The following is a 21314-nucleotide window of genomic DNA, read 5'->3' on the forward strand; positions in this document are numbered from 1 at the left end:
TGTCAGGCACATAAGCACAAGAGTGGGGGAGGGGGGATACAAAAAGAAAAAGAAAAATACAGTTTCTGCCCTCAAGGAACTTATAGTCTAATGGGGGAAACAACATGCAAACAAATATATGCAAAGCGAGTTACATACAGGATAAATAGAAAATAATTGACACAGAGGGAAGGCACTAAAGAGGGGTGGGGGAAGGCTTCTTGTAGAAGGTAGGATTTTAGTTAGGATTTAAAGGAAGCCAGGAAAGTCAGTAGCCAGAGCAGAAAAGGGATTGCATTCCAGGCATGGGGGACAGCCAGAGAAAATGCCCAGAGGTGAGAGATGGAGTGTCACTGGATCAAAGAGTATATGTTGGAGAAACTGAAAAGGTAGTAGGGGACTAGGTTATGAAGAGCTTTGAATGCCAAACGGAGTATTTTGTATTTAATTCTGGAGACAATAGGAAGCCACTGGAGTTTATTGAGGAGGGGCATGGCACGATATAACTTATGCTTTAAGAAAATCACTTTGATAGTTGAAAGGAGGATGAATTGGAGTGGAGAGAGACTTGAGGCGGCAGATCTACCAGCCGGCTATTGCAATAATCCAAGCATGGGGCAATGAGGGCCTGCACCAGAGTGGTGACTGCCAGAGGAGAGAAGGGGATGTATTTGAGAGATGAAGCAAAGGTAAAATTGACAGGCCTTGGCAACAGCTTGGATGAGGAGGGTATGTGAGAGATAGTGAGGAGTCCAGGACAACTCCTGGATTGCAAGCCCAATGGACTGGGAGGATGATGTTACCTCTATAATAATAGAAAAGTTATGGGGTGGTGGGAGGGTTTAGGGGGGAAACCCAATTCTTTTTTGGACATACCGAGTTTAAGATAGCTACTGGACATCCAGTTCAAAATGTCTGAAAGGAGAATTTGGGGGGGTGGAGCCAAGATGTCAGAGGAAAAACATTAAACACACAGAGCTCCTGATACAATTTCCCCCCAAAAAAACCAGCCATAAAACAACCCCTGGAGCAGTAAGACCCACAAAAAGACTGCCTGAGATTATTTTCCAGCCAAAGACAGCTTAGAGGGGGCTGTGCTGGGCTGCAAGAAGAGTCCACCCCAGTGATCAAGCTGACACAGTCCCCAGGCAGGCTGCACCAGAGAAACTTACCCCTGAGCTTCCAAATCAGCTGTAGCATGGGCATCTTCTGGAACTAAGCTTACAGTTGGGTGAGAGGGCTGAATAGCTGGCCGGAGTGGAAAATACAGGGGTGTCTGTGGGACCTAAGGAGGAATTCAGCTATCGCACCCCAGTGGGGAACCAGGAAGAAATCTTGAGCAGCGGGAGGCCCAGGTCGGGGAGGGGGTGCAGGCTCCTCGGAGCTAAGAGCACACAAAGTTTTGCTGGGTGGTTAATTAGCAAGTTGGCTTGAGGTTATCTTCGGACCAGAGAACAGGCCAGGCTAGAGGAAAAACCTTTCCTCCCTCAAACCAAAACACCTGGGACCCTCTGAAGCTTGGGACAGTGTAGCTTGGAAGTAGGGCCCCACTGTGAGAGGGAGTTAAAAGTCAAATAAAAGATGGCAAGATGAGCAAGCAAAGAAAGTTGAGAACTATAGAAAGTTTATCAGAAGAGGATAGCAACCTCAGGGCCCCTACATCAAAGCTTCCAAGAAAAATATGAATTGGTCTCCAGCCATGGAAACACTCAAAAGGGACTTTGAAGAGAGAGTAGGAGAGATAGAAGGAAGATTTAGAGAGGTGGAGGAAAGAATGGAAAGAGAAATGAGAGCAATGCAGGAGAGTCATGAGAAAAAAGTCAACAGCTTGAAAAGCCAAAAGGAAAAGGAGATACAAAAGCTCTCAGAAGAAAATAATTGCCTAAGAATTAGGATTGAACAAATGAAAGCTAGTGACTTTATGAGAAATCAAGATGTCTGAAAGGCAGTTGGAAATCCAAGATTGGAGATAAGCAGAGAATTTGGGCAGAGAGATATGTAGTTTTGAGAATCATCAGCATAGGAATGATAATTAAATTCATGGGAGCTGATGAGATCACCAAGTGAAGTAGCTGAGAGGGAGAAGAGATGAGGACCCAGGACAGAACCCTGAGGGACAGCTGTGGTTTGAGGGCTTGATCTAGAAGAGAATCCTGCAAAGGAAACAGAGAAGAGGTCAGTTAGAAACTCAGGTGAGAACCAGGAGAGAGTGAGTGATATCTCAAAAACCCAGAAAGAAGAGAATATCAAGCTGGAGAGAGTGCTCTCTCATGTCAATGGCTGCAAAGAGGTCAAGGAGAATGAGGATAGAAAAAAGACAAAGGTTGTTTTTTTCAAAGGAAGCTTTATTAGGTAACTATTACCTTACCAAGATTTCCTTCTATAAATAGGGATCTCATGATATTCTCTATAGAAACTAAAGAGTTCTATTTTGGAATACTGGACAAATATTAAAACCCAACATGAGAGAAGATGACTTTTCCATGCACCCAAATGTTCTGAACCTTGAAAATAAAGTGTTATCAGAGGCCCATCCTTTTTCCTAATCCTGGACCTCTTGACCTGCCCCCACCAACATCCAACAATCCAAATTAAGCTCATCTTCAACATGTTAAATCTCAGCCTCAGCTTCTGATAAGATCACAGATCCATTAAGCCAAGTTGCTTTGGAAGTATTTTATTTTTAAGAGGTCTCCCGAGTGAAGCTCAGGCAAGTTCACTGCTGGCAGTAGCCCAAATTATTGGCTATTTCTCATTTCCTGAAGTAAAAAGGGTTTAATCTCAGGTGTCCTGCTATATATAGACATCAGTATTGCCCCTTTAAATGCCACATCAAGGAGGTCCGATGGGCTGAAGGTAGAAGGCATCTCTAGACAAGGGATCTTTAGTGGCAGTTGATTGGAATGTCAGACTCTGGTGACTGTATAGACAGTATAAGCCTGTGTACATAATGGTACATACCACTTTGGGGGAAGTCATGGGATTCTCCCCTTTCACTCCCCAAAACCAACTTGGACCTAGCTGGCCAAAGATATTTTGTAGGGGATGGACAAAGGGAATACTGTTATTCTTCCCCCACTTTTTATGTTTGAGGGAAGGTGACAACCAGAATATTTATGCTATTTTATCAATGGGACAATTAACACTGATCGAAACCCCACCAGAATCCAGGTCCCTATACAAGGGTGGCTCAGTTTGTATCAGATGAGGGACATAGTGCTTTTCATGAGAATATCTAATATCTATTCACACATACTTGTTTGTACTATTTCTTAAGCATTTCTACTTCTAGGGACTGTTCCTTTAGCTTCTGTAAGTATTTTACCAGCAAATACTCAATCTCTGTTTCAGTCTAGCACCCATTCTTCAGCCAAGTCCTTCAGTGAGTTGAGCCCTTTAAAGAAGTCTGCTTGGGGCAGCTAGGTGGTGCAGTGGATAAAGCACTGGCCTTGGATTCAGGAGGACCTGAGTTCAAATCCAGCCTTAGACACTTGACACTTAACTGGCTGTGTGACCCTGGACAAGTCACTTAACCCTCATTGCCCTGCCCCCCCCCCCCAAAAAAAAGAAGTCTGCTTTGGTCCGCTTGCTAACACTAGCAATCCTGGAGATGGACCAGGTGCCTTCTTTGGAGCAGCTTTTGGATGTAGCATCAGTCAGGAGTTTTCTGTCTACCTCAGGTTAAGGTCCTTCATGATGAAGTTAGAGCTTTCAGGACCTACCAATGGGACCCAGGACTCAGACTCATCACCCAGCACCAAACCAGACAAGCTTTAAGGTGTGGACTGAACACACAATAAGCCAATGCTCCCCCAGACTCTAGGGTGAGTGGCTTAAGTTCCTTTGTGCAGAGAGCCCGTGTCTAAGCTCACAGGCCCCTGCTGCTGTTGCTGCTGTCAGTCCTGCTTTTGCTTCCTTTCTTTCCACTTGTACCCAAGGCTTCAGAGCCCAGGGCCCCACTTCCAGCAAGGTCTAAGCCCAGAGTCTTGCCACAGGCTGAGAGGCGCTGCAGCACTTCAGAAGCAGCCACGGGGGCGTTGCTGTTTTGGGTCAGCAGCATCTCAAACAGGGAGCTCATTTCTGAGAGGAAGGTGCTGGCCAGCTGGGTCCCCACAGAGTTCATCTCAGAACCAGCTGATTTACCAAACGTCTGGAAGGTTCTCGGTTCCTCCATGGCAGCGACTTCTCGACCCTGGCTAGAAGCTGGGGAGTCTGGGGAGAAGACATTGTCTCTGTAGTTGGTGTTAAGAGGCAGGGACAACCTCGCCATCCAAGCTGGATCTGGGACATTGAGCCGATCGAGGGCCAGACCTGTCAGAGAGAAACAAAAACTATGCAGTTGACTGCTGTGAGACAACAAAGTGCCAAGCAGGACAAGGGAGGAACTGTGGGTCAGGAAAAAGGTACTGAGCAGTACAAAATGGGGAAAGGAAGTGACTGGAAAGGATGAGAGACAGAAAGGAAGGAAAAGAGCCCAGATAGGTAAAGTATTTGGGGCGGGAAAAGTCAATGTAGAGCAAAGCTCCAGGGAAGAGGCAAGTCAAAAGCCAGTAAAACAATAGGGGGGCAGCTAGGTAGCACAATGGATAGAGCACCAGCCCTGGATTCAGGAGGACCTGAGTTCAAGTCTGACCTCAGACACTTGACACTTATTAGCTGTGTGACCCTGGGCAAGTCACTTAACCCCAATTGCCTCACAAAACACACACACACACACACACACACACACACACAACCCCAGTATGGTGACTCATGTATTGGTTATAAGTTTCAGGTTTACCTGTCTCTCCCCTCTTCAGGCCACCCTCTACCATCCTGTACAGCCAGGTCTCCTGAACCCTCTGGATACCATAAGGTTGCTTAGAAATTCCTATGTTAGCTTTGATTCAGTAAACAGCTCTCAGTCAGCCTCTGGCCACATTGGCCCTTCTCCTCTATTCTGTGAAGGTCCCCTTCCTCCTCCTTGTGCACTTTGTCATCAGCCCCACCTACTCTCTCTAGTCCCCATCACAGGAGCCTGGCTTCCATCTCTCTCTGCCCTGGGCAATGTCCCAAATCCCTGTGTGTTTCCCAACCCAGTGATTCTCTCCTTCTGAATAAAGGCACTGGATAGGGCAGCTAGATGGCACAGTGGATAAAGCACTGGTCCTGGATTCAGGAGGATCTGAGTGCAAATCCGACCCCAGATACTTGACACAAACTGTGTGACCCTGGGCAAGTCACTTAACCCTCATTGCCCTGCAAAAACAAAAACAAAAAAAAAGAAAAGTAAATAGAAGGTAATTTCAGCATGCAGAGAGAGAGAGATCCTAGATGCTGGAGGAATCAGGAGAGGTCTCATGGAGGAAGTGGCACTTGGACAGGAAGGTGGGAATTCTGAGGGGGAGAAAGGAGGAGGGAGGGGGTTCCAGGCATAGACGTGGGTGATGGGTTGTCAAGAGTGAGGATCAAGAAGTTTGGCTGGATGGCAAAGTGGGTAAAGGAGAGCAAGGTGCAGTAGATCCTAAAAAGGTCAGATGCAGCCTGACAGTGAAGGACTCATAGGAAGCTAGTGGAACTTTCCAGAATAGGGGAGTGATGAGGTTAGACCTTTGCTTTAGAAAGGTTACTTTAACAGCTATGTGGAGAATAGATTGGAGAGGGGAGGGACATGAGGTACGGAGCCCAATTAGATGATACTGATCATGGAGTTTTTTAAGGGTCCCTTTATCTAGTGCATAGATCACTTTTATAATTTTTAACAAAAGACAACTTTGGTTTGGGGGTTTTGTTCAAGCATGTGTTGTTTCCTCAGTGGAATATCCTAGCAAGCATAGCTTCTACTGTTAAATTTAGTAACTCTAGACTCAAACACTAGGGTCTCATTATTTCTCTTGAGATTTTTGACCTTCAATTCATTCCTCCAAATGAATTTCCTTGGTATTTTTTCTATAAAGTTATCCTTTGGTAGTTTGATTGGTATTGTGGAAATTTATTTTGATTTGGGGACCCTACCTTTGGGCTGAGATTAGAAAGCCTCAGGCCCTCAGGTTTTTCTTCTCTGTGTGGGAGGGGCTGGTGCCCCTCCCCCTCAGCTTCAGCTGAGCCAAAAAGCGCCGTGGGCTGAGACGCCAGATCAGACAGCTGGGGGGGAAAAGCCCCAGCTCCCTCCGCCCTGAGCCGGTCTATCTGAGAGATCCCAGGCTTGTCTAGGCCTGCCTCTGGCATAGCCCATGCAGAGGTCCCTGGGCACACAGCAAGTGGCACGGGCCCCTGGAACCCTGGGTGTGGTACGCACGGGATGCTTGAGCATCCCCCTCAGCCACAGCCCTAGTGTGGCTGGTAGATTAGCTTGGTGTGTGTGGGGATGCAGGGAGCCCAAGATTTGAGGGGTGAGAAGGAATATATATAAAGGGAGAAGGCCAAAGGACTATGAGGAAGGGAGAGGCCAGAGGTTGGAAAGACAGACAGGGAGGCTGCTACAAGGACGCTAAGGAGACTGAGGCTACATAAGGAGGCAGCGGAGAGCACAGAAGTGGTCAGCACAGGGTACAGGTTGGAGAAAGTGAAGATTAAGAGAACAGGGACACTGGAGCACTAGGAGAACGCTAGAAGAAGGTCCATTGGTATGCAGGAGGAGGCTAAAAAAGTTCCAGGCGCAGCAGGGGGAAAGAGACATGCCAGACTGCAGTCAGGTTGTACATTTTATTTCTCTGTATTTTTATGTTTAAATTGTATCTCATAAATAAACCCTGCTTTGATTATTTAGTTAAGAGGCTTCTGGGGCAACTAGATGGTGCAGTGGATAGAGCACCGGCCCTGGATTCAGGAGTACCTGAGTTCAAATCTGGCCTCAGACACTTAACACTTACTAGCTGTGTGACCCTGGGCAAGTCATTTAACCCCAATTGCCTTACTTAAAAAAAATAAAGAAAAGAAAAAAAGAGGCTTCTTAATCTTTCACTTATCAATTTTGGGAGCCGAGCAGTGTGGTAGAACTTTATAAATGGCCCATATGAAAATAATAGTCAGATAACCAAACAGTCAACAGTCCCAGATTAAGTACCCCAGTCAGATTAGGCCCCCCCCCAAATTAGCCCTAGTCATTTAAAATATTCTTACAATACTGAATAAGTAAATTAACTGTCATTTTTATTATATTGACTCAACTTACCCATGATCATTTAAGATTTCTCCAATTATTTAGGCCTGTCTATTTCTATAAATAGTGTTTTGTATTTGTATTAATATTGTATGCTAGGGTTTTCCTGGCTGAAAACTTTCACAAGTTTCTTCTTCATTTGCCACTCTACTGCTCAGGCCCAAAATGTCTCAGTTGCAGCCTAGACCCCGGGCCTGACAGGGGAAGTGCTCCTTAGAACTCTGAAGACAATTCAAAGACCTCCTTCTCATTACAGAAACTGGTGCTAAATGGAAATGTGCTATGCAGGGCAAGGAACCTGCTCAGGGGGATGATAATTGAAAGAATAGCCACTACACTTCCAAGGCAAAGTGGTACTATGGGAACAATATCAGATCTGGAGTCAGAAGGTGTGTGTTTGGATCCTGACACTACTACTTACTACCTATGTAACCTTGAACAAGTTACTTAAACCCTCCTGGCTGTAGATTTCTCATCTGTATAATAAGATGGATGGACTAGGTGACCTCTGACATCCCTTCCGGCTCTAGATCTAGGATCCTAAGATTCCAACTCTTCCATATAAACACCTTTTTATGTATCAAGAACACTTCTCTAATACCTGTCTTCTCTCCTTAAAGGACTCTGGAAATGGTTATAGTGGCAGAGATTAGGGAAAGCTAGCTTCTTCCCAGACTAAGGTGAGCTATGAGACTGATTATTAATGATTATGTTTCATGTAGGGTTGACACCCAGTGCATGAAATAGTACATGTGGCTTCTTGAGCCATCAGAATGCTTGGAAGGGTCTTTGAGACCATAAAGGGCCATTTCCTTCCCCCATCTCCAGTTTGACCAGGGGGACAAAAATCTTTCTTACAAAAATATGGAAAGTCCATAAGAGAGTATGAGATTCAGAATGGCAGTATCCATATGAGAAAAATGAAAATGTTATATTTGGGAAAATTCCATTCGAGTCTCAGTTGTTTAGCCCCCAAATTCAGCATCTTCATTGCCAATGGAGCTTCCAATAACTGCTCCTCAGCCTAGATCTAGAAGACCTTCTGTTCAGGCCTAGAGATAAGAAGTGGAGTTGTCTCTGTTACACAAATATTTCCTATACAGAATATCACCACCCCCCAGGCCTACCTACAACATGATAATATTTAGTACTTCTCTTCTGAGCTAAATACAGATACTCTCTATCTACAGCTGATACTGGGCTCTGCTAAAGAGAACTCTGGACTAAAATGATCTTTTTAGATTTGCATCCCCCCTCTGTAGAGCTAAGCAATGTCCTTAGGGGCTGCTGGTTGACCATAAGTCTAATAAGAGAAAAGGAATAAAGGGGGAAATGGGGAGAGAAAGAGAGAAAGGAAGAAGATAGGAAGAAGAATTACATAGTCACCAGCAGTTTTATTTTTAATCAGTCAGTTATTTGGTACAGCACAAATATAATGATAACTCCAGATCTAAAAACCAGTGGAATTTCACTAGCACTCAGATCCATTACTTGTTGGTGATTTGAGGACACTCCTGGGTTGAAAGTTGGGAGGTAGATAAATAGACAAATATCCCTTCCTGGTGGATTTCTGCCTCTCAGCTTCTCCTCCCCTCCCACCACCTTTGGCTGTAATCACATGGACTGCAATAACTTCTAAAACTAGCCACAGGGAACGGGTGCCCAGACCAGACAAGAATGAGAAGAAAGAGCCAGAACAGTGAGCAACAAGAAAGAGCCAGAATGGTGAGTGACATCATTAGCTTTTAGCTCAGCTTTCTGCAGAGAATGAGCTTATACTGACCAGATGTTTCCCAAAAGACACAAATTTTGCATGAAATTGCTGCTGTGCTGCACAAGACTCACTGATTTGCTACTTACTATCATGGTATCATAGCTCTAGAACTGGAAAAGAACTTGTGGCCATCTAGTCATTTTACAAATGAGGAAACTAAGGCCCAAGTGACTTGTTCAAGATGCATTAATATTAAGTGGCAGAGGGGGCGGCTAGGTGGCACAGTGGATAGAGCACCGGCCCTGGAGTCAGGAGTACCTGAGTTCAAATCCGGCCTCGGACACTTGACACTTACTAGCTGTGTGACCCTGGGCAAGTTACTTAACCCCCATTGCCCAGCAAAAAAAAAAAAAAAAAAAATTAAGTGGCAGAGCCAGAATTCAAGCTCAGCTTCTCTTCCTCCAGAGCCAGGATTCTTTCTATTATATTATGCTTCAATTTGTTAACAACACTTACTTTTTTTTTCAATTTTTTTTCCAATTCAATCAACATTTATCAACTGCCTATGTGTCAGGCACTGTACTAAGCACAACAGAAAAAAAAAAAAAAGAGGCAAAAAATAGTCCCTGCCCTCATGGGCTGCTAGGTAATAGAACACCAGGTCTGAAGTCCGGAAGGTCTGAGTTCAAACCCAGCCTCAGATGATGACTAGCTGTGTGACCCTGGACAAGTCACTTAACCTGGTTTGCTTCAGTTTTCTTGTCTGTAAAATGAGTTGGAGAAGGAAATGACAAACCACTCCAGTATCTCTTCCCAAAAGACCCCAAATGGGGTCACAAAGAGTCGGACACAACTGAAACATTGAACAACAAGCCCTCATGAAGTTTACATATAATGGGGGAGACAACATGCAAACAAATATATACAAATCAAGCTATATAGAGGATAAATAGAAAATAATGAAGGCACTAAAATTAAAAGGAGAGGAGAGGGGAAGCTAGGTGGTGCAGTGAATAAAGCACTGGCCCTGGATTCAGGAGAACCTGAGTTCAAATCTGGCCTTAGACACTTGACACTTACTAGCTGTGAGACCCTGGGCAAGTCACTTAACCTCAATTGCCTCACCAAAAAAAAAAAGAGAGAGAGAGAGAGAGAAAGAGGAGAAGGCTTCCTTTAGGAGGTGGGATTTAAAGGTGAAAAGCACCAAAAACATGAAATAAGGTATCAAGAGAGCAAAAGCTTTAAGGTTAATTTAGGATTTTTGTTGTGAATAGGTCACTGCCAATCCTGATACACTGAGTCATTAATCCCAGTGTGATCTTGGAATAAGAATACAAGTATCAAAGGACATTCTCCATTAGGTTATAAACTCCTTGAGGGCAAGAACTATCTTTTGCTTCTTTTTGTATCCCCATCACTCAGTACAGTGCCTGATGCATAGTTGGTGTTTAATAAATGTATATTGATTGATTGATTGATTTTCTGCCATCACTATAACCCCTTTTGATTCTCTCTTCCACCACCATGTCCTGAACACACTGGATAAGGAGAGATGGAGCTGAGAAGGGCCTGAATACTGGCCTTTAGGATATTTGAAGTCTTAAAGAAAAAACTAATAAATAAGTGCCTAACTAATAACAGCTGTACAGGTACACAAATGCCTTAAAGAATACAGCTGGCTAATGTTTCTCTCAGGGAAAAGAACAATTAGCAAATTCATGAATTATAGTTATTGTCAAGGCAAACTTGTAAAATTTAAATATACTTGTGAAAGGCAAAGCACAAATTAATCTGTTCACTGGTGCTTTTGGTTTCCAATCAAAGTATAACTTAATTTAAACTTGCTTAAATGAGTAATTACCTTGCTTGAAATTTAAAAGGAAATACAAGTAATGATTTTGCTAATTGTTCTTCCCAACTGTGGCCACAACAGTCTTTCACATGGTAAGTGCTCAATAAATATTTGTTGAATTTGAGTTCTGGAAAAAGAAGATCCCAAAGGGATGGAATTAATCAGAGTCAAACAAGGTTAGTATTGCTCAAAAAAAAAAAAGAAAAGAAAAGAAAAAGCCCTTTACCTGTTTGTGGATCGAACAAGCTCTCTAATTCTTCCTCCAAGAGCTGTTTCACTGAGAGGTCCAACTCGTTGTCCAAATTCCCATCCTCCACTTCCTGTTCTCCATGGTCACCCTCCCTGGCACTTTGCCAGTCTGTCTCCAATCCTGCATTTCTGCAAAGGAAACCAAATCACCACAGACAGTGACAAACTTCCTAGAGTTCTTTCTCTCTTCTCCTTATTATATAATTCAATTCGACAAATATTTAAATGCCTACTATCTTTGCAAGGCTCCCTTTTGGTTCCTTCTATTCATGGTTGTAAGAGTGAACTCAGAATAGTTATGACTTTGATTTCTTACTTAGAAAGTATATCCAACTCTGGTCAATGTGCTGCTGTATTTCACGGTCTCGGTCTCGTCACCATGACCCAGCTCAAAAATTTGAATGGCTTCCCATTGCTGACTGAGTAAATTCCAGACTCCTTAGAACAGTATTCCAGGCCTTCTGCAGCCTGGTCCCAAACTACCTTTCTAGCCTCATCTCCCACTATTCCTCATAATATACTATATGTTCCAGTCAATCTGTATGACCTACCAGTCTCTACTATTGCCATATATTTTCCTACCCTTACCCATGCTTTTCCTTCCACTTGGAAGGCCCTTATATCAGAAATACATTTATTTGCTCTACCTCAACCCCATTTTACCCTTTAGAAATTTTATGTATTCTTCAAGGTCTAATTCAATGTTGCCTCCTCCAGGAAGCCTTTCCTGATTCCTCCAGTACCTCTCTCATAGCACTTATCATATTCTACCTTGTTTTGTGTTTCTTTCTATTCATGTCTTTTCTCATTAGATTCTGTTTCATGAGGGCAGCTGTGGTATCTTGTCCATCTTTGCATATTGCGTGGTGCCTGCCACAAGGTCTTGCCCATACCAGACACTCAGTAAGTGCCTACTGAATTAAATTGAATTTCCACTTCTTCCTTTCCATCACATATATTCTCCCAGAAGATCACTTCTTATGGCTGCTTTCATATGAACTAACTGATGCCCAGGAGCAGGGCCATTTTCAGAGGAGGCTATATCTAGCTCGCTAATGAGTTGTGAGTCCTCAGAAACAGTGAGACCCGCTCAAGGGGACAAACACCCGCACTTAGCACGAACTATCATTCCTATTCTTTAAGCTAGGCTTAGGTGAAAAAACAAGAAGGGAATAAATTTATTAATACAAAACAAAACATATCCTGTGTGCAAAAGGAACCCAAACACCTCTGTAATCAGCAGACAAATTAGAGCATCAGAAATGAAATCATTTCCTTCACAGCTCTAGGACCTAAATATAGTGGTGAAAGCACAGCAGCACAACCTGGGGCTGAGGGATAATGACAGGGGGTGGGGGACCAGGCCCATAATTCTGAAGATCAAGGAACACTGGAAATCACTGATCTGAGAGAAATGAGGTTCAGAGGGACTGGGCTTGGGAAGATGGCCAGGGAAAGAGAGATGGGCCCAGGGCTTTTGAAGACACTTCCTTGAGTAAAACTGAAGGTTACGTGTTGCTTACCTGACACTACCGGTCTTGGCTGAGTATTTGTTTCCTCTGTGGTTTGGTTTGGGCTGAAATTGGCCCTGGTGCAGCAAGGACAGCAGCTGGGATATTTGCTGTAAGACAGGAAAAATCTGTTGACTCTACACAATTCCTACCAAGCACACTTCCCTGCCGGATGTTTCCTTCAATACTGTGCTTTCTTTTTATAGTGTTTCCTCCAGCTTCAGATGTTTGTGTGATTAGGACAGGGGGACAATGTAGAAGTGACAGAGACCCAGGCTGGCAGATTCCTCAAGCTCCCTTACTTTACTCAGGAAAGCTATAAGCCAAAGGAGAGGGGAGCTAAGAAAACATGGTATCCTGTCCATCTCTCTCTCTCTCTCTCTCTCTCTCACACACACACACACACACACACACACACACACACACACACAGCCCCCTGCAAGGTGACTAGAAGTAATGGCCCTCATGGTCCTCACCAATTAGGGAGTCGGAGGTGGAGGTATATGATGGAGGAGGAAAGACATTTCTCAAAAACAAACTTTAAAAAATCTGAGTCAAGCACTAGCAAATTGCCACACAGGATTCCTTTGCAAATGTTGTTTAGTTAATTGCTGTCTTAAGAACAGATGAGGGGCAGCTAGGTGGTGCAATGGATAGAGCACTGGTCCTGGAGTCAGGAGTACCTGAGTTCAAATGTGGCCTCCGACTTACTAGCTGTTTGACCCCGGGCAAGTCACTTAACCCCAATTGCCTCACAAAAAAAAAAAAAAAAAAAAAAAGAACAGATGAGGGAGTTCTGATAGGCTAAGTGTCATGCACACATATATACTGACATAACCAAATAATAAAGCAATGGTAAGGTGCAAAAAAAGGAAAGGAAAAAGAAAACAAATCTAATATTATTTTGGCAAAGATGAGTTGTTTGTTTTCACCAATATTTAAGCATCTACCTGATCAAAAGAGATCCCAAAAAGGCCATGGTGCTGAGGGAAGGAGGGAAGACTGGGACTCAGGACACCTGGATTTCCCCCCCCCCCCCCCCCCCCCCCCCCCCGTCTCTGTCATGCCCTTGTTGTATCATGTTTAGTTGAGGGGTTAAACTTCCCCCAGTTTGGGGGCTGGGCTCCTCATCTGTAAAACAGGGCTGATGATACTTGCCCTATCTCCCTCACAGGAATGAAGATAAATGAGCTTTTTTTTTTTTTGTGGGGCAATGAGGGTTAAATGACTTGCCCAGGGTCACACAGCTAGTAAGTGTCAAGTGTCTGAGGCCAAATTTGAACTCAGGTCCTCCTGAATTCAAGACCAGTACTCTATCCACTGCACCACCTAGCTGCCCCCTGAGCTATCTTTTTAAAAAGTGCTATACAAATGCAACAACAAAAAAAAGTTTTTCTAATTGTTATTACCAGGAACAGTGCTTCAGCCTTAAGTGAGATTCTCCAGGGTGATTGGTTATCTTTCCTCTGTATTCAACTCCTTAGGCCCCCCAGGAGTTGGGTCTGAGAATTCCCAATGTCAAATGTGATTTGGAAGTCTGACCCTTGGAAGGGGAGAAGAAATGCCTCTAGGCTGGGATTTGACTGTGACTATGAGGTTTTTAAAGAAGTAAGGGGTCAGTAGGTCAGTGTCCCATTTCCTGGAGAACACCCGACCCCAGCCCCAATGAGCCAGACCCATTCATCAGCTGCAGCTGGAGAAAAAGCTGTCTATTCTAAAAGTGCTATCTGCAGCAAGCCATTTCCTCCTCTTGTCTTATCTATTTGTATGACAGATAAGAAAATAGCAGGATGAGGAGCCACTTAACATAGTAAAATGTCTCTTTAATGCCTCCTCCCTTCTTTCCAGCCTCCTCATTAAGTGACACCCCCCAAGACAAAGTCTGCCCTTGTCTTTGATCGACTCAGGATGGCCATTTTGTTGTCTGAGGCCTATGTTAAAACTACCCAAAAGGGAGACTGGCTATTTGCCTGGTAGTCTGTGAGTCTAAGTTTTTGGCAAGTTCTTGGGGGAAGGTTGAGGAAATAGCTCTGTCCTTGGAGGCCAGGAAATTTGCCTGGTCTACTTGGCACCATAAGAATATATCTGATCCATTTTGTGAATGTAATGTGGTGTAGAGGAAAGAAGCCTGGATTAGGAAGTCCTAGATTTGCTACTGACTAGCTGAATGACCTTGGGTGACTCTCATTACCTCCTGAGCATCACTCTCCCTAACTGTTTTGGGGGTTTTTTGTGGGTTGGTTTTTTTTTTTGGTGGGGCAATGAGGGTTAAGTGACTTGCCCAGGGTCACACAGCTAGTAAGTGTCAAGTGTCCGAGGTCAAATTTGAACTCAGGTCCTCCTGAATCCAGGGACAGTGCTTTATCCACTTCACCACCTAGCTGCCTCCTTCTCCCTAACTATTAAATGATGGTGAGTCTACCTGCCCCATTTGCTTCACAAGAGAGTTGTTAAGATGAATGAAATCTGAAGGGCTTTGGGAACTATGTGACATAAAACAACATGAACATGATTTAGTATCATCAATTTGCACAGCATCTACTCTAATCCTTTCACTTTACAAATGAAGAAACTGAGTGTCAGAAAGGCTAAACCAAAAATCACGTAAGGAGCAGAGCCAAGATTGAAACCCAAGCCCTTTGACTCCTAATCCAGTAGCCTTCCCATGATTCTCACCAGCTGGTTTCTCTTTTCCTGGACTTAATGGATATATTGTCTTCCTTTCTCCTACCTCCCTCCCTGCCCTCATTAAAAAACAAAACAATAAAACAAAAACAAGTCTTCAGTTTCAAGTCCAAATTATTCATCTTCATTTAGGTTTTGGGTTTTTTTTTTTAGTTTTCTAATGGGTAGGAAATACCTGGAATTTAAATGTAGAGAAATCACAAATTCAGCAGACCTATCTCAGTGCTCTAGTATCTGAAGTACAACTTTGTGTTTTCCACGACTGCACATGTATAACTTATATTGAATTGCTTGAGTTCTTAAGGAGAGGTGGGGAGGGAGGGAGGAAGAGAATTCGGAACACAAAGGTTTTTAAAAATCGATGTGAAAATGTGTTTTTACATGTAACTTGGGGAAAATTTTAAATAAAATTTAAAAATAAAATAAAGTACAACCTTATCCATATTGGGCAGAGCCACATATCCAGTGAACTTGCACCATTTGAATTGGGTAGCAGTTTTACTTAAGGGAATCCTTATTTCCAGTCATTTTCTGCCTGATACACACACACACACACACACACACACACACACACACACACACACACACGCGCGCGCGCACACACACGCACACACACATACATATATATTATACAACAACACAGAAATTGGGCCAAATATGACACCAATACAACTGAGACAGAATCCATACTCTTTTGTATGGAATGTTTCTTTTTCCCCTAAGAGGGTACTTGTGTTGATACTACCTGAACTGGAGGGGAGTCAATGGTGAGCTCTTCCATGGGGTTGCGTTCTGTGAAGGCAGCCACAGACAGTCGGACCAGGCTGCGCAGGATCTGGTGGGGGTGATGTTCTTTGTCTGGGTCAGCTTTGCCATTCAGATTTCGCTGCCTCCTAAGAGTGGTAGTGGAGGCTGGATGGGCTGGCACTGGCGTTTCATTCCTCTGCTCTAAGGCTGGCTTCATCTGGGGGCTCCCCACATTCTTTGAGGCCTTGGGGTGAGGTTGGCATGTTGTTGGCTGGGGGTCTAGAAGGCTCAGATTTTCTCGAGAGGCATTTCTCTGCCTGGGATGGTGGAAAAGGAGATTGTAGGTATCTTGTAATACCTCTCTATCCTCAGGGGAAGTTCCCTGGTTCCCTTGGTTTCGAAGTGTCCTGTACAAGGTTGGGGTTAGGTATGGAGCCTGCAGTGGAGAGTCCCAACCTGTTTCTGGGACATTTTCCTTTCCTGAATCCTTATAGGGCAGCCCAACTTCATTAAGCTCCTCTGCTTGGCCCCTGAGCACTGGCACTAGGTGAATGTCAGTTTTCTGGATTTGTTTCTGGGGCCTCTTGGGTTGGTGTCGGTAGGTTGATTCTGCTTCTCTGCAGTTATAGGCTCTGTTCTCTTTACGATCAGTTCTACAGAAGGACACAATCAGAACAAGAATCAACAAGAAGATAGCCAACAACACAGCCAGGCAAATCACTGTCACTACTGAGGTGCTCAAGGGGCTAGATTCCTGTGCCAAGTTCTTCAGTTGATCAAGGCTATTGGTGAAGGTGACTTTCAGCAAAGCACTGGTCTCCAAGGGGGGACTTCCTTGATCGGTGACAACAACCATCAGTTCCCATTCGCTGCCAATGAGGCTGCTGGCATTAGTGGCATTGATGTATAGCTGCCCCTTGTGAGGGTCAAGGAAGAAGAGGCCAGCATCATTTCCTCTCTGAATAGAATAGAGAAGATTTCCATTGTCCCCAGAATCTGCATCAACAGCTACAATGGTCATTAAGAGAAACAGCTGTGACCTAGAGACCACCAAAGATGAGTCAGAGCTAGATGCTCTAAAGGAGTCAGGGGTCTCAGAAGAGACTATAAGGTGACCAGTGGAAGAGTTCACAAACACAGAAATAGAGGCTGCCCCATCACTAAGGACAGGCCTCACCACTATGGGAGGATTATCATTGGCATCAAGGAGGCCGACCCTTACAGAGGCACTTGACACAAGCTGAGGCTGACCCTTATCTTCTGCTATTACCAGAAACTGAAAATCTGTCATTTGTTCATAGTCCAGTACAGCAGATACTGAGATCCTCCCAGTGTCAGAGTCAATAGTTACCAGATGGGAAAAAGGAGATTCCTGAATGCGGTAAGTGACTTTTCCATTGAAGTCCAAGTCAGCATCGTGAGCCTTCACAGTGATAAGATAGGAAGAAGGCAGATTATTCTCCCCAATGGAGATGTTGTACTTGCTCATCTCAAACACGGGTGCATTGTCATTGATGTCACTGATATGAATCGTGATCTCTTTCTTGTCTGATAACGGCTGCTGTCCCTGGTCTTGGGCTAACAATGTCAAGTTATATTCAGGCCACCTTTCCCTATCCAGCATGGCATTGGTCAGGAGCATATAAGTGTTGCTATTGGTTCTTTTTAGTTGAAAATGTCCCTGTCCTTGGCTGAGGGAGCAGTGAACCAGGCCATTGTCCCCAGAATCCAGGTCACTTGCTATCACCAGGGCAATGAAGCTGTCCTTGGGAAGAGCTTCGGATATCACAGATGGTTGAGAGGCCCATGTAATATGTATGCTTGGGGAGTTGTCATTGACATCTAGAATCTTGATGAGGACTTTGCAGTGAGCTGGAATAGGGTTGGGCCCCAAATCCCTGGCCTGTACATCTATCTCATAAGCAGGGGTTTTTTCATAGTCCAGGGGCTGACTCAGAATGATCTGACCTGTCTTGGCATCGATATTAAAGGTGTCCTGCACATCTGATGGCATGTGCTTACTGAGGGAAAACTCAACCTCCCCATTTGGTCCTTCATCAGGGTCAGTGGCTGTGAGGTTTATGAGAAGGGTGCCAGGGATGGTATCTTCCCTAACTTCTAAAGCCAAGGAGCTCTCTGCAAACATAGGGCTATTGTCATTGGAATCCAAAACACTGACCTTAACCAAGCTGGTGCCTGACTTGGGGGGATCCCCATTGTCAAAGGCTGTTAATACCAGGTCAAAGGATGCATGCAGCTCCCGGTCCAGTTCCTTAACCACCACAAGCTCTGCATGTTTGCTTTCATCAGGCCCCAGGATCACCTCCAGAGCAAAGTGCTCACTAGGAGAAAGTGAATAAGAGTACAAGGTATTAGGGCCAGTGTCAAGATCCCAGGCTCGGTCCAAGGGAATCCTGGTCCGAAGAGAGGCACTTTCAGAGATCTCTAACTCCTGCTCTGCTTTGGGGAAGCGGGGGTGGTGATCGTTGATGTCCAGCACCTGGATCTCCACATGGATCAAAGCTAAGCCCGCAGTAGCCAGCACATCAAAGGATATCAGACAAGGATCTTTCTGTTTGCAAAGCTGCTCTCGGTCGAGCCTCCTCCCCGTGCTGAGCAAACCATCTTTAGTGCCAACCTGAATGGGAAGCACCTGAGGTGGCTGCAAAATCTGGAAAGCCCCTTCTTGCCTGCTTCTCCCCTCCCGGCCCAGTTCTTGAGACAATCTTCCTATCACCGTTCCGTATGGTACTTCTTCTGAAACTTGGTATTTCACAGTGAGAGTGGCTATCTCCTGACTGTCTGCTGAAAGCAAAAAGAACCAGCATAAAGCAGAAAACTGAAACCTTAGAAAGAAGGCCATGCTTACCACCCTATCAGATGGAATTTGGGAAGGGATAAAGTCCCTTAGGGGCTGGAAAAGTCCTCGGGTGTTTCCTGGAGGGGCTGTTTGGCCTTGTCCTCTTGCGGCCAAACTTGCTGGCATGCTCGGGTCCCATATTCAGATGCTGAAAGAAAGAGCAAGATTTCCAGGCAAGTCCATCTTCATTTGAAGAGAGCCGTGAACCCCAAGCCTGGAGGGAATCAGGAATCAGAGAAGCTTCACTTTCGCTCCGGTCCAGACACTTGTGCAAAGGATGGAGAAAGTCCTGCTGAAAAAGGGACTTTACCAAATGATGTGGGACGTGGGGGATTCGGACTCCAAACAGTTGCGAGAGCAAGGAAATAGAGAGGCTGCTTTTTCCTATGGAAACCCCACCTACAGGAAAGGGAGGCCTGTGAGTTGAAATGTCAGTTAGAGAAATAGCATTTCCCATGAAGGCTGAGCATGAGAATCCGGCACGGGCTCAGGAGATCCTGGGATGGGAAGGTGCTGTCCACATGGCCCGGTGACTACTGCTCCAGACAGAAATAAATGCCTTTCCCCAGAGGGAAGGGCTACTTGGGGCTAGCTTTTCCTAGTCCATGCTGCTCTCCCTCCAACTATTCCCTTCTGCATGCCATGCCCCAGAGTGTGGTCACAGCTGCCACTCCTGCCCTTCCCAGAGAACCACTCCCTCACCTGTTCCCCACTGTGGCATGCTGAACCCTTGCCTTAAAAGACCCCCTGACATGACTTTATGTCCAGCCACTAACTACCACATTCTTTATTTAACTCCATTCTCCCTTTATTACCCCTCCCCCAATTGCTAATCACATAGGCTCATTGTTCTTTCTGTCCTGTTTTTAATTTTCATCTGGGGAATTCCCCCCAAAGTCTTCCATTTTACCATATTTTATCATGCTATTTTAATCTATTCCTTTTCTCCCAACTTCCCTTCCTCAGTTTCTTCTCTCTCCTTAATCCTAGTTATGACGAACTCTTCCATTGATCTCTAGTCCCTCCCCCACCAACTCCTGCAAACACTTTTCATTGACTTTTGTGTGGGTATACCCACTCTTCACCTTCCTCCCACACTTGAGGGAAGGAAAAGAAGGGAATAAGCATTTATATGTCACGAGGTGCCAGGTACTGTGCTAATATCTGAGCAGGCAAGTGCTATTATTATCCCCATTTTTACAGTTGAGAAACCTGATGTTAGGTGACTTGCCCAGGGTCACCTAGCCAATAAATGTCTGAGGCTTGATTTGAACTCAGGTTCCTGACTTCTTTAGGCCTAGAACTCTATCTACTGCACCAACATCTGCCTCTAAGGAAGCTAGGTTAGAAGGTAGGTTGGGTGGAGAAAAGGGTGTGCATGTAACTTTGTATAGTTCTTTTAGGATCAGCTCATTTTTCATGACTTTCCTCCTCAACCTGGGGGTTCTAGTGTCATAGGAGTTGACTGACATGGTAACAATCCTTTAAATTCCCTGGATTCCACAGATCATATACACACAATAAAGATGGTCTTGTTCCTTTTCTTTTTGTTTTGCTTTCTTGCCTAGGGTAAGCCCATTTTTCATTTCTTCCTCCAGTCCAAGAAAATGCAGATGCCCATGGCTCCCACCCTATCCATTTTTGGCACAATGATTATACATCTTGGATTTTCTAAAAAAAAAAATAATAATAAAATAAAAGTCCTGCTTCCAAGAAAAGGAACTATACATTTGTGGGGCTTTTCAAAAGGAAGATCTTATGTCATACCATGTGTTCCAATTCTTGGTTTCAGAAATATGAATCACTTTAATTGTAAGAAACAAGAAAAGGCTGCCCGCCGTGTAACTTTTGTGTCCCTGAAGGAGCTAGAGAGCAGATAGATAGTGCTGAGCACTCACTGCCATCTGCTGACCACAGGCTTTTATAACACTCCCACAGTGTTGCCCAATTGCCATCTGGTGGCCAAAGACTTAGAAAGAGGACTTGAAGATCAAATTGAGTGCCAGAAATGTTTTAGGTAAAGCCAGAATTGTTTTAATAAACAAAAAGCTTTCTCAGGGAACTGCTCTGAAGGAAATAGTACTCATTTGTATGTAGAAGTTCCAGTAGGCTTATTTTTTATTTGTTTTTTTTAGTGAGGCAATTGGGGTTAAGTGACTTGCCCAGGGTCATACAGCTAGTAAGTGTTAAGTGTCTGAGGCCAGATTTGAACTCAGGTACTCCTGACTCCAGGGCAGGTGCTCTATCCACTGCGCCACCTAGCTGCCCAGCCTAATTACTTTATAATCATATGCTTTTATACTAGCAGCATCACCACATACTTATTATCTAGAGATATTATTTACTGTTGCTGGTGTCAGTGGGAAAAACATATCTCACTTCCTTACAAGTTTTCCTCAGGTAATGAATAGCATATTAAACCTCAAACACAAGATGTCATATATAATTTTCTGCTGTAAATGACTTGGTTATTTTCAGCAATGCAATGATCCAAAACAACTCTGAAGGTCTTATGAAAAATGCAGGGGGCAGCTAGGTGGTGCAGTGAATAAAGCACTGGCCCTGGATTCAGGAAG

General features: G+C 44.4%; 1 protein-coding gene across 1 annotated transcript; it reads right to left on the minus strand.

Annotated features, from left to right (window-relative positions):
• Nucleotides 1–2424: 2424 nt before the first annotated feature.
• PCDH12 (protocadherin 12) lies at nucleotides 2425–18741 on the minus strand. The gene is made up of 4 exons (XM_043986621.1): nucleotides 15877–18741; nucleotides 12459–12556; nucleotides 10913–11064; nucleotides 2425–4290 (listed from the first exon to the last, which is right to left on the minus strand). The coding sequence occupies exons 1-4, from the start codon at nucleotides 18739–18741 to the stop codon at nucleotides 3848–3850; spliced, it is 3558 nt and encodes a 1185-aa protein (XP_043842556.1). The 3' UTR covers nucleotides 2425–3847.
• Nucleotides 18742–21314: the final 2573 nt, after the last annotated feature.

This window comes from Dromiciops gliroides, chromosome 2 (genome assembly GCF_019393635.1).
Source record: "Dromiciops gliroides isolate mDroGli1 chromosome 2, mDroGli1.pri, whole genome shotgun sequence".
In the NCBI taxonomy this organism is placed as follows: domain Eukaryota; kingdom Metazoa; phylum Chordata; class Mammalia; order Microbiotheria; family Microbiotheriidae; genus Dromiciops; species Dromiciops gliroides.

Excerpts from the sequence above, each read along its gene's own strand:
- PCDH12 (XM_043986621.1), bottom strand. The coding sequence starts at position 18,741 with ATGGCCTTCTTTCTAAGGTTTCAGTTTTCTGCTTTATGCTGGTTCTTT. Across the intron at positions 11,065-12,458 it reads GCCAAGACCGGTAGTGTCAG|AAATGCAGGATTGGAGACAG; the intron begins GTAAGCAACACG and ends TTTCCTTTGCAG. Across the intron at positions 4,291-10,912 it reads CTTGTTCGATCCACAAACAG|GTCTGGCCCTCGATCGGCTC; the intron begins GTAAAGGGCTTT and ends TCTCTCTGACAG.